The following is an 11,844-nucleotide window of genomic DNA, read 5'->3' as shown; positions in this document are numbered from 1 at the left end:
CAGGTCAACACCACGGGCTATGGTCGAAACGCTGTGTCTTTATTTTCTATTTCACAACGTTCAACTCCAATGCGCACCCATAAATATCTCTTATGTAACTAAGGACTCGTATCTTCAGATAAAAGACCGAGCCTGTTTCATATTCTGCGTGGAGAAGATGTCCAAGTTTTCTGCGTTGTTTTGTTTTATCATACTGGTAATTTCTGGGTGTGCCTGTATTGACTCGGCAATGGGGGGAGAGATTGGGATATACGAGCTCAAGAAAGGAAATCTCAGCATGAAGCTTACCAATTATGGTGCCCGTATCATCTCCCTTGTTCTCCCTGATAAAAATGGTATGTTGTCTTCTTCGATCCATTTTGTGAACTCAATCTCTTGGGATTTCCTGTTTGTTACTATATATATTGCATCTCAAGTTCAAGAATACGAGTTCTTGTGCTGATAACGTCTGCTTGTTGACGAACACTTGACAGGAAAGCTAGGTGATGTTGCTCTTGGCTTTGATACTATTGAGGAATTCATGGTGAGGATTTTCTCTCTTTAATTTGTTTTTCATGTTTTAGATTTCTGTTTATGAAAGAAGGGATCATTTCGCATTCTTTCTTGTGCAAAATGATTCCCAAAGGAATGGCCTTTGTCTGCCTGCCTGTCCGTTTGTGTCTCTTTCAAGGACATTCAAGCACATGGTGCTGCTCATGCAGGACTCCCGCTGCAGTGCTATACAATATTCCACGATGCCTGCACCCACACCCTTGCTATGAGACAAAAGTGTTGTAGGCGTAGCTAAATCTGCCGCAAATTTTGCAGTGCCTTTGCCAAAATGCGAAGGCATTCTTTTTTAAATGCCTTTTCCTTCGGTATAAAGACAAATTTTTGCCATTGACTTTTCAAAGAAGGTAGTTAATTGTAAGACCATGAGAGTTGACCTTTGACATTTCTAAATTCCACACACACACACACACATATATATTACAAAACTAATAGTGTGATTTGTAAATGTTAATCATATTTTTTAGAAAAATATCAATTTGATATTTTTAAAATAAAAAAATAAAAAAAACAAAAGCTATTACAATGTTAAATGAACACTAAATGATTGTTCATTTCTACTTTTTAAAGTATTTTTCAAATTGATTTTTTCCTGAAAAATTATTAAAATAATATTTTTAGATATTTTTAATATATTTTTCCTATGACTTTTCAAAGGTAATTAACTGTAATACCATGATAATTGACCTATGACATTTTCAAATTCCACTTTGTTTGTTTTTTTTTAATATATATATATCTATTGAAAAATTAATAATGTGTTTGGTATTGTGAAATATTTTTTTATATTAGTATATTAAAATTATAAAAAATATTTAAAAAACATTAATTTAATTTTTTTAGGTAAAAAATAATTTCAAAAACAAAATCTATCACAATATCAAATGGATACTAAATAATCATTTATTTTTTCTTTTTTTAATTTTTTTTCATGAAAAATCATTAAATTGATTTTTTTAAGTGTTCTTATATGATTTTGATACATTAATATAAACATTAAAAAAATAAGAATAAAAATATCATTTTAGTATATTTTAAATTAAATTAATTTTTAAAAACACTATATCATAGTATCAAACATTAATTAAGTACACATGGTACACAGAAGGGCAGTGTCCTGCAAGAACTAGGGTTAATAATAGATAAAGAAAAAAATTGCTAACAAAAACCTATATATAAATAGAGTTATTTTCCAGCATTTCAATCCTGTCAAAAGTAATTTTAAAAAAAAAAACTGTTTATTTGAGACTACTTAGAATAGGGTTTCAAGTTCTAAATTATCAGTTAATTAGAGAAGATTTTAACATGTAAGAAAAATAGCATGACCCATTTTATACTTCAATAATTGTTTTGTTCTTCTTAAGAAATGTTTCGTCTTTCAAATTATTGCTTTTTCTGCATCCTAAGAAAAAAAAAAAGAAAAAAGAGAAGAGAAAGCCTTCCCTTTGTTCAAAGATAAAAGTAAATTCACTTCTGACATGCAGAAACTGTTCTGTCCGTTGGTGCATTTCTGTCAGACACTTTATGCTTTGTTTCACGTCAAGTAATAATATTTTCCATTTATAATTTCCCTTGAATTATACCATGAAATTGATTAGACTTTTTGTGCAGAATGCTTCATCACCCTTTGGGGCCACTGTGGGACGGGTTGCCAATAGAATCTCTAATGCTCAGTTTACCTTGAATGGAACTGTTTACAAACTACCTGCAAATTCAGGGAATAACACGATTCATGGTAACCTTACATCATTTTACACCTAGCAAAGTGGAAGCTTAATTTCCTCAGATTGCTTTTCTACCAATTTCTTGAGATTTCTTGTTTCTTTCTGAACGAATTGCTTGCTTATATGGATATCAGGAGGGCCTATAGGATTCAGTAAGGTTGTTTGGAAAGTGAAAAAGTACAGCCCCGATGGTCTTGTTCCTTACATTGTCTTTGCTTATCACAGCTTTGATGGTGAACAAGGTAAGAACATATAGTCTGTTAAGGCCATACTTTTAATTTTCCACGCTAGAGAGGCTCAGATATAACATCTATGATATATCTAAGAGCATGATGACACGCTTAATGTGAAGATTATTTTCATGTTCACAGGATTCCCTGGTGATCTCCTTGTAAAAACAAGCTACACGCTACTTGGAGACAACCAACTGTGTATAACAATGGAAGCAAAAGCTAGAAACAAGGCCACGCCGGTTAATCTAGTAAACCATGCCTTTTGGAACCTTGGTGGCCACAATAGTGGCGATATCTTGTCAGAAAAAATTCAGATTTTTGCTTCGCGTTACACTCCTGTTGACAGCAAGCTCATTCCTACAGGAAAGATTGTGACGGTGAAAGAAACACCCTATGATTTTCTCAAGCCTAACACCATTGGCAGCAGGATCAACGAACTCCCTAAGGGCTATGACATCAACTACGCACTTGATGGAAGTGGAAACAAGAAGTTGAGGAAAGCAGCAATTGTGCATGACGAGAAGTCTGGAAGAGCAATGGAGATATTAACCAATCAACCTGGTGTGCAGTTCTTTACTAGCAACTCTTTGAACGTGAAGGGAAAAGGTGGTTTTATGTATAAACGCCATGGAGCTCTATGTCTAGAGACTCAAGGATTTCCTGATTCTGTTAACCATCCCAACTTCCCTTCACAGATTGTGAATCCAGGGAAGCCCTACAAGCATTACATGTTGTTCAAGTTCTCTACTTTCTAGATAATTTTCACGAAAAAAACACGAGTACATTATGTACTTGTTTCGAGACTGCTTTTTCGGTAGTTTCAAAGTCGGAGGAGGTCGTTTCTTCTTTCTGTTGTCTTATGCAATATATTGCTCTAGAAAATGAATGAATAATCGCTGAATTTGCTCGTAACGGACAATTATTTATTTTTGTAGGCCCCCTTCTTCTGAAATAATTTGTGTATTTAGTTCACCTTCTTTGGAGCTCGATGAAGGCCCCTCAATGGAGCTCATGACTCCTTCCAAGTTGATGGGCCCAAAGGCACATGCTGTTTTAGTGAATTCTAGCTAACCCACTTCTTTTTGTTGAGTGGACAATTATTTTTGCTCAGGAACCTTTTCATTTGGAATTCAATGAAAATGAAAACCCCAGGCTGCCCCGTCTGGTCCCTCTCGGAACATTTTGTTTTTTAAGAGAAATAGTTCTTAGGACATGGATACTGAATTTAAAAATAAATTTTAAAAATATTATTTTAATATATTTTTATTAAAAAAAAACCCTGAAAAATTAACAAAAAATTGAAAACATGGCTACGTTGCTCTCTTCCACTTCTTTCCTGGGATTCCCATTCCCCAAGCATTTCTCCTACTTCACTCCCTTAAAAGGTTTCTTTCAAATTCCTCACGTTTTCTTCTCTACATTTCATCAAAACCCAATATTTCTTTTTATTAATTTGCTTTCTATATTGATAAATACTTGCAGATAAAAGGAACTCGTTGAGATTGAATAAGGAAACCCTTTTGGGTTACAGTTGTTGTGTCACAACGTGTTCTTCTTCCACTTCTGTGTTCACAATGTCATCAAGTGGCGGTTCCTATGAGAAATCGAAGAGGGTATGGATATGGACAGAAAGCAAGCAAGTCATGACTGCTGCTGTGGAAAGAGGCTGGAATACCTTCATCTTCTTGTCCAACCATAGACAACTTGCTATTGACTGGTCATGTAAATACTCTCTAAATTAGAAATCCTCTACATTGTTTCTCATGCTCTGATTACTAATTAGGATATGGGTTTTATTACTGATCTTGTATTAATATAATTAGCGCACAGTAAGAGATATAATCAATAAATGGAGCAAACAGCATGATGAGAGTTTCTCATTTTAAAGTTCGGTTAACGTGTGTGCAGCATTCTCCTTTATAAACCCTTTATTTATCGAGGAAGGAGAGGTTTTGGATGGTGAGAACAAAAGGGTTGCCACTATTTTTGAGGTTTCAACTCCCCAAGAATTACAGCAGCTTCAACCAGAAAATGGGCAGGCTGAGAATGTGATTATTAATCTATTGGATTGGCAGGTATGGATGCTGCTCCTTAGGAGATTCTGTTGTCACTAGGATTTCGCGAACCAATCAGCCATCTTTTATCGTTTTGGACTTGCTTGTTTTAGAAAACGCTGTGCTTACCTGGTTTAGGATATTAAGAACTGCCCCCTTTTTTTTTAGGAGTACCTCTCCCTGAAGCACAATGTAATGATGTGGATGTTATCTTCACTACCTGTTAATTCATTAACAAATATATTTTACACCAAAAAAAGCTTTAAATTTCAAAAAAACTAAATCTGCTGGACGTTTCTTGCTATTCCATGAACATCCCTTGATATTCAAGTGATCCGTTACATTCTTAAGAATCACCTAAACTTGTTTTATATTCCAAACAATTAAATCTACTGGCTGTTACCCCTATTCCATGAACATCTCTTGCTTACGGTTTCAGGTGATTCACTCATTAAGGTTAACATGGTAGATTATTTTCAAAAATGATTTCTTTGATTGCAAGTATTCACAAGTGTTCATAGTAGATTATCTCATAATTGTAATTATGTCTTGCAGATAATACCTGCAGAGAATATTGTTGCAGCTTTTCAAGGCAGTCAAAAGACAGTGCTTGCAATCTCAAAAACTCATTCTGAAGCACAAATCTTCCTTGAGGTATCCGCTGAATACTCTTTGATCAGGGGGGAAAATGAAATTTACATGCCTGATTTATTGTTATTGTATTGGTGTGACTTTAAATGTTTGTGCTGTCATTGTAGGCCTTGGAGCATGGTTTGGGTGGAGTTGTTCTAAAAGTTGAAGATGTTGAAGCTGTTATTAAGTTAAAGGTAATTTTATTTCAGTATTTTGCCCCTTGATTCCTAAGTAGTAAAGATTGTTTCTTATCCTAGTTAATATTATCAGGAATATTGTGATAGAAGGAATGAAGCAACCAATCTGCTAAGCTTGACCAAAGCTACCATAACTCGAGTTCAAGTAGCTGGAATGGGTGATCGTGTTTGTGTGGATCTCTGTAGCCTCATGAAACCTGGTGAAGGGCTTCTGGTATCCCTCTAGTTTCTCATCTATACTTCTATGTGTCCTGTGTTTTTTTTTCCTTGTGCTGGTTATATATAATCACTTATGATAGGATGGACATTCTTTCACAGGTTGGTTCCTTTGCTAGAGGACTATTCCTTGTTCACTCAGAGTGCTTGGAGTCAAATTACATCGCAAGCAGGCCATTTCGTGTTAATGCAGTGAGTTGTTTGTCATGCTGACAAGAGTATCCTGATGACTGTTGTCTTTTTGCAACTTTTGGTATTCACTGTAATATGCAGTCTGGATCCTTATATTGTTGCCTTAAGCATGGCAACCATGCAATTAAAAGTAATCTGATTTATAAGATATTCACTTCATTGCTTTCTGTTACATACAGCGCTGGCAAAGACTTGAGAAACTTGGGCAGACAACAGTTAAAAATGAAATTAGTTGATCTAGTTTTTTCATGAGCTGTAAAGTTCTATGTAAATTTCTGGTTGTGTCATGCTATTCTATTGCACAATTTAAGCATGAAAATAGGTTGGTTTCTCAGATGTTCAAGTAGTTGGATTTTCCACTTGGAGTATTTTCTGAGTCATTTATTCTGTGATATATGTTAGTATATTTTACCAAGTTATCTTATGGAAACGTGCAGGGACCAGTGCATGCATACGTCTCAATTCCAGGTGGAAGGACATGCTATCTTTCAGAGCTAAAAGCAGGTGAAGAAGTTTCTGTGGCTGATCAGAACGGGCAGCTGCGAACTGCAATTGTTGGCCGTGTGAAGATAGAAACTAGACCTCTTATTCTTGTTGAGGCAAAGGTTTGTATGAAGATACCATTAGCAAGCATGATCTATGGTTCAATTACAAATATTGTAAACTACAATTGTAAAAAATTGTGTGAATAAACTTGAGACTGCAATTTGTTTGTCTGAACCCAATCTGTCATCTGATTGTTAAAATGTGAGTGCTAACAACTATCTACAGCATGATTAAATAACTGATGAGGGGGCTTTGAAGTCATTTGATCAAAACAAATTAAACTAATTAGTAAATAGTAATGAGGTGCAGTTGAAGATGGTCGATCTACTAAGTGCTTCATTCCTTCAGAATTTGAGATGTTTAGCTGGTAATGATAACCTTGTTAAAAATTCCATGAGCAGAACAGAATCTCTGAAGACATGGAGTCACATCAAATGCTATAACATAGTAGGATGTGAAAATAGAATGAGATGAATATGTTCAGGGCATGGAAATTGTGATGAAGATGGATCACTAAAAAACCATATCTGTTTAATATTGAGTTGACCTATAATCTCAAAGGAAAAGTGGAAAATGGAAACAATCAAAATTGTAGCTAAATCATTTTACAGAGAAAGTGAGGATGAAATTCCTCTCATGTTATGTTTCTGCGTTGTGACTTCTAGGGCACGCACTATTCACCAGTTTGGTTGCTGAAAGAGTATCATAAAAGGAACTTTGAATAGGGTACCTTTTGTTGTTTTTTTGTCCTCTTCGTTTCCTATGTTATGAATCTAAATAAGTGAAATCCAGACAGATCTGGAGGGAAATACGTTAATAGCTGAGATTCTTCAGTTATTTTAATAGCCAAAAAGTGTAGACTATTATTATTATTATTATTATTATTATTATTATTATTATTATTATTATTATTATTATTATTATTATTATTATTATTATTATTATTATTATTATTATTATTATTATTATTATTATTATTATTATTATTATTATTTTCATAAAATAAGGATTTCTTTTGTCTTGCTGGTTCCTTTATAGTTGGTATGGTTCCTTTGAGAATATTCTTTGTTGCTAGTCCTTGTCAGAGGAATCTGTTCCTTGTGTTTGCCATGTATTTTAAATTTTGTTAAAGAACTTGCTGATACTGATTGCAGAAGGATTGTATTTTAAATCTTATAGAATGTTTGGTGTTGCAGAGAGAGTCAGATGATCAAACAGTATACAGCATTTTCCTCCAGAATGCAGAAACAGTTGCCTTAATCCCTCCTTGTGAAGGTCTGTCAGGACTGCTGGTTTTGGTTTTTGCAATGTTTTGAGTCATTTATTTGTCAGTAGTTTCTCTTCATCTTGCGTATTTGAATGTTCCAAAATCGCCTATTTATCTTTCGCAGGAAATGGACTGCGAAAAGCAGCTATTCCTGTTACTTCACTGAAAGTTGGTGATGAAGTATTATTGCGAATACAAGGAGGAGCACGGCATACGGGAATAGAAATTCAAGAATTCATTGTTGAGAACTGAATAATGTGATGTGATCATACTATTCATGAGAATCCATACCGTGAAGCCAAGCAGCAGCAAAGTTACCTGCATCAACATAGTTAACCTGAAGAATTACTAAGCAACAACACGGGAAACATTTGCAATATGCTTATCCTAATATCCAGTTCCTTCTCCAGTCAATTGGAGACGCGAGCAAGAATGAAATTACGAGTCTCCTCTTGTGTGGGATGTATGCCATTGTAATAACTAGTTGCTGCCGAAAGCAGAAATTATATCTGTACTTTGTCTCTTAGTAGACATGGCATCCTCTTCGTTACCTCATGCATGTTGCTTATTTTTAGAGGGGTGTTGGTGCAAGTTCAAGGCCAAAATTTTCTTGTCGCCCGTTGTTATTAGTCCCACTCTCAAATACTTATGTGAGGGAGTGGACGGTGGAGCTACTTTTCAACTTGTAAATAAAGTTTCACCAAGGCAATTGATTGAAAAAAATTTAATAATAATAACAGCCTAAGAATACCATTCCCCGTGACCTTGAGGTTGTAGCTAAACTACTGTAACTTTGGGCATCGGTTTCGATCATTTATGAAACAGAGGGATGCCACATACACGGGGGTCATGCCAAGCTGGAAACCTTCGAAGTGAAGGCAAAAGTATTGGCCCAAAACAATGGAAGAATTCAAGTGCAAAAGAGAAAATGAAGAAGTCCCACAATCCTTGACTGAATATTGAATCGCAAATGTAGTAACAAATATGCAGCATGGCTTAAGCTAGAACAATGCAAGTCAAGTTTGCTCCATCAGTATAGTAGCTGGTAGTCTAAAGACCTAGCCTCTCGTGAGCACATGCCAAGAAATGAATGAAAGTAGATCTCTCTCTATGTCATGTCCCTGTATAGGCTACAGAATTACTGAATCACCATATTCAATAAGCCTTGGCCAATGTGGCTATCAATTCATCGAAGATGACAAACTTGTAGTTCAATAATTCAACGGATGAAAATCAAACCATAGTGAGCATTGACAGTCCAGCATAGTATGCCGAAAAAATCAACCATAGGAGATCAACAAAGATCAATATAGCTACTAATAAAAGGATAGAAAACGTAAGCATAAGAACTTAATTTGTAGGAAGACTCAGCAGACGCCCTACGGGTTCGAGGATCCCTTTCCAAGCCTAGGAATGCCCAGACAACAATGTCTGGCAACTTGCATGATAAAAGCAATGAAACCCAGTGTCATGGTGAGATGCGTCAAAGTAGCACAATAAAAATAAAAAAAACACATTCATTATATGCTTAAAGCACTTTGAAGAAAAATCAAATTGATGGAAAGCTCTTACCTATGTGAGTTCCTCGAAGAATAACAGCGGCATGCCTGCTGAGCTCCTGTGTTAGAGCCCTTGTATATAGTTCGGGCTGTGATCTAGTCATTTCCATACCACCATCAGGGACAATCCCACGATCCTGTATTTTAAAAAGTGCAACCAAGATTAGAAAAGATTGATCTAAAAGCATACTGGCATATTCAAACGATCAACCATGAGAAGAAACTGGGATTTTCCACCACAAAAGCACACCAGAAAGTATCATAACGCTGTTAGATTAGCATAAGATAAGCATAGGGATGTTAAGAAGGGAGGAGAAGATATCTCATTATGCCTTTTTTTTTTTTAATTATTGACAATTTCCATTTCCTTAATAATCTGTCAACCTATCTGTCACCTTTTTTTTTTAGAAAATTAGTATAAGATAAGCATAAAATACAAACTCTCGTCTTGTTTCCAAGTTAGAGTATAATATTTAAGCTTACCATTTAAATTAAATAATTCATGATGGAATAAGAACTTCCAGGAATTTATTTCGTCTTAAATTGAAGGCAGTTGTTATCCAACAAACTGGAAGATGTGTATAAATCATCCCCCTTCATCAGCTTCCATGTTAAGAGTTTAATGAACACATTTGATCGGGAACAAAAAGTATTGATGAACTCAATATTTCTCAATTCAAAATGAAAAGAGATGAAGATGAAAAAAAAAAAAGTTTTCGTTTTAAAAACAAATTTATTAAATAATCAACTAATAATGAAAACCTTTCACCAGTTTTGCATGTCAAAATTATTGATATGTATCTATTATAGTTAATATATTAGTTACGACATTGACTTTGTTGATGTAAATATATTTAATATTAATAAAGATATATTTATCTTTAATATTCATCAAATATTTAATTAATGAATTTAATATTTGATTAATGAATCTAGAATAAAGATGAATTTAACGGGAAAATTTTTTTTGCAAATAAAATTGTAAAGTTGTTATAATTATAAGATTTTTATTGCATCAAAACATTGTTCCTAAAATATTCTCAGTCAATGTTCTATTAAAATTGAACATTAATTAAAGTTATTGAGATAAGTACATATTCTTTCATTTATAAAAAGAAGCAATTGTTCTTATAAGCTGAGGTATAAGGAATACCTAGAACTAATATGTAAGTGTTTGTCAGATAACATATTCACTGTATTGACTTGTATGAAAATTTTATATGAAAAGATCATTTGTCTATAGAAAGACTTACATAATAGTTGTGTGAGTAATTCTTAAACTTGGGATCACTAAATTATCTTATATGAGGAGTGTTATATTTTAATCATGTTACATATAGTTATAATTGAGGGTAACAAATGGGCATATATTGAGTATAAAATGAATTATATGAAAGTATTTAAGTAATCAAGAAAGAATTCACTATCTTAGGTGAATTAGAAAAAATGTTTCATCTGTTCTTAAATAATATTGATTGTAAATCCTTGTATAAGGTGGAATAATATTTGTAAAGAGTTTCAAATCTTATTCAAATAATGAATGAGTATAATGATGAGAACAAACATGATTTAGCATAATAGACACACTTCATGATATAATGTCTAAAGCGGATCATTGTTGATGAATGCATAATAATTACACTGAGAAACTAGTTATTGAAAGATTAAGTTTGGATAAATTAGTATTTTACTATTTATAGAGTTTTTAGGTGTTAAAGACAAGCTTTGGATTTAGAATCATAACTTTAGGAGTGGGTTCCAATTTTTTGGTACAAGACTTATCCTCTCTCATGGTCATATAATGCAATTATATTATTAAAAAACCCTAAGCTTTTTAATTTATCTTGTAATTATTATCATATTAAATTTTATGTATTTAATTTCTTATCCATACACTTAGGGTATGTTTGAAAATGTGGTAGCAGTTGCGGTTCAACGTGTTTTTCACTTAGAAATGTATCAAAATAATTTTTTTTAATTTATTTTTAACATCAAATCATCAAAATGATCTAAAAATATAAAAAAAATAATTTTAAACAAAAAATATTTAAATTTTAAGGGAATACAATTTGAATCGTATTCTCAAACAAGCTCTTGTCGATAGTATCTGAGTTTTTATAAAGGCATTTTATTTTTATTGTGGGGGTATAAATATATATTTGTGAAAATTATCTATTTTAAAATTAATAAATACAGAGAAAGAATGAGAATTCTTTTGAAATGTTCTAGAGGACATCCTAAAAATAGGTTGTTTTTTAATTATCGTCTATATGATATTTTCCTTTCAAAATGATAAAATTAGCTTCATTTTTATTTTGAAGACATGTGAGTTTTACCCATCTTATCAATCATAGATTACATTTTGATCTAACGATTGCTACTCCTTAATATGTCATTATTTATTTATTTGTATTTCATTTTTCCTCTTAACTATTATTTATGATTTCTTATATATACATACTTGTTGAAAAACTATATATCAAGAAGCATACATGACACGACGAAAAGATTAATGTCTTCTCCCAAGTGTAGGAGTGTCGAAGTAATAAATAACCCGGCAAGACCGGGGTATAACCATAGGGAGGTTAATTGTACAAATTATAAACAACAATTATAAACAACAACAATAGTAACAATAACAACAACAATAATAATAGTAGCAATAATAATACTA

The 11,844-nt window shown here is 33.2% G+C and overlaps 2 protein-coding genes and 1 long non-coding RNA gene across 3 annotated transcripts; 2 read left to right on the top strand and 1 right to left on the bottom strand.

Annotated features, from left to right (window-relative positions):
* Positions 1-3,444, top strand: LOC105114171 (aldose 1-epimerase-like). The gene is made up of 5 exons (XM_011010637.1): positions 1-335; positions 474-523; positions 2,161-2,284; positions 2,408-2,515; positions 2,645-3,444. Exons 1-5 carry the CDS (start codon positions 20-22, stop codon positions 3,259-3,261), a joined length of 1,215 nt encoding a protein of 404 aa, XP_011008939.1. The 5' UTR covers positions 1-19; the 3' UTR covers positions 3,262-3,444.
* Positions 3,445-3,773: 329 nt separating this feature from the next.
* LOC105114170 (3-dehydroquinate synthase) lies at positions 3,774-8,187 on the top strand. The gene is made up of 10 exons (XM_011010636.1): positions 3,774-3,891; positions 3,989-4,228; positions 4,415-4,581; positions 5,116-5,214; positions 5,319-5,387; positions 5,464-5,604; positions 5,709-5,798; positions 6,236-6,403; positions 7,541-7,619; positions 7,736-8,187. The coding sequence occupies exons 1-10, from the start codon at positions 3,813-3,815 to the stop codon at positions 7,861-7,863; spliced, it is 1,260 nt and encodes a 419-aa protein (XP_011008938.1). The 5' UTR covers positions 3,774-3,812; the 3' UTR covers positions 7,864-8,187.
* Positions 8,188-8,450: 263 nt separating this feature from the next.
* Positions 8,451-9,459, bottom strand: LOC105114169 (uncharacterized). Its single transcript, XR_840076.1, has 3 exons — positions 9,382-9,459; positions 9,184-9,307; positions 8,451-9,049 (listed from the first exon to the last, which is right to left on the bottom strand). It is a non-coding gene; the product is annotated as an uncharacterized LOC105114169 (long non-coding RNA).
* Positions 9,460-11,844: the final 2,385 nt, after the last annotated feature.

This window comes from Populus euphratica, unplaced genomic scaffold (assembly GCF_000495115.2).
Source record: "Populus euphratica unplaced genomic scaffold, PopEup_1.0 scaffold591.1, whole genome shotgun sequence".
In the NCBI taxonomy this organism is placed as follows: Eukaryota; Viridiplantae; Streptophyta; class Magnoliopsida; order Malpighiales; family Salicaceae; genus Populus; species Populus euphratica.
Note: the sequence above shows the minus strand (reverse complement) of the source record. Positions and strands in the feature narration are given on the sequence as shown.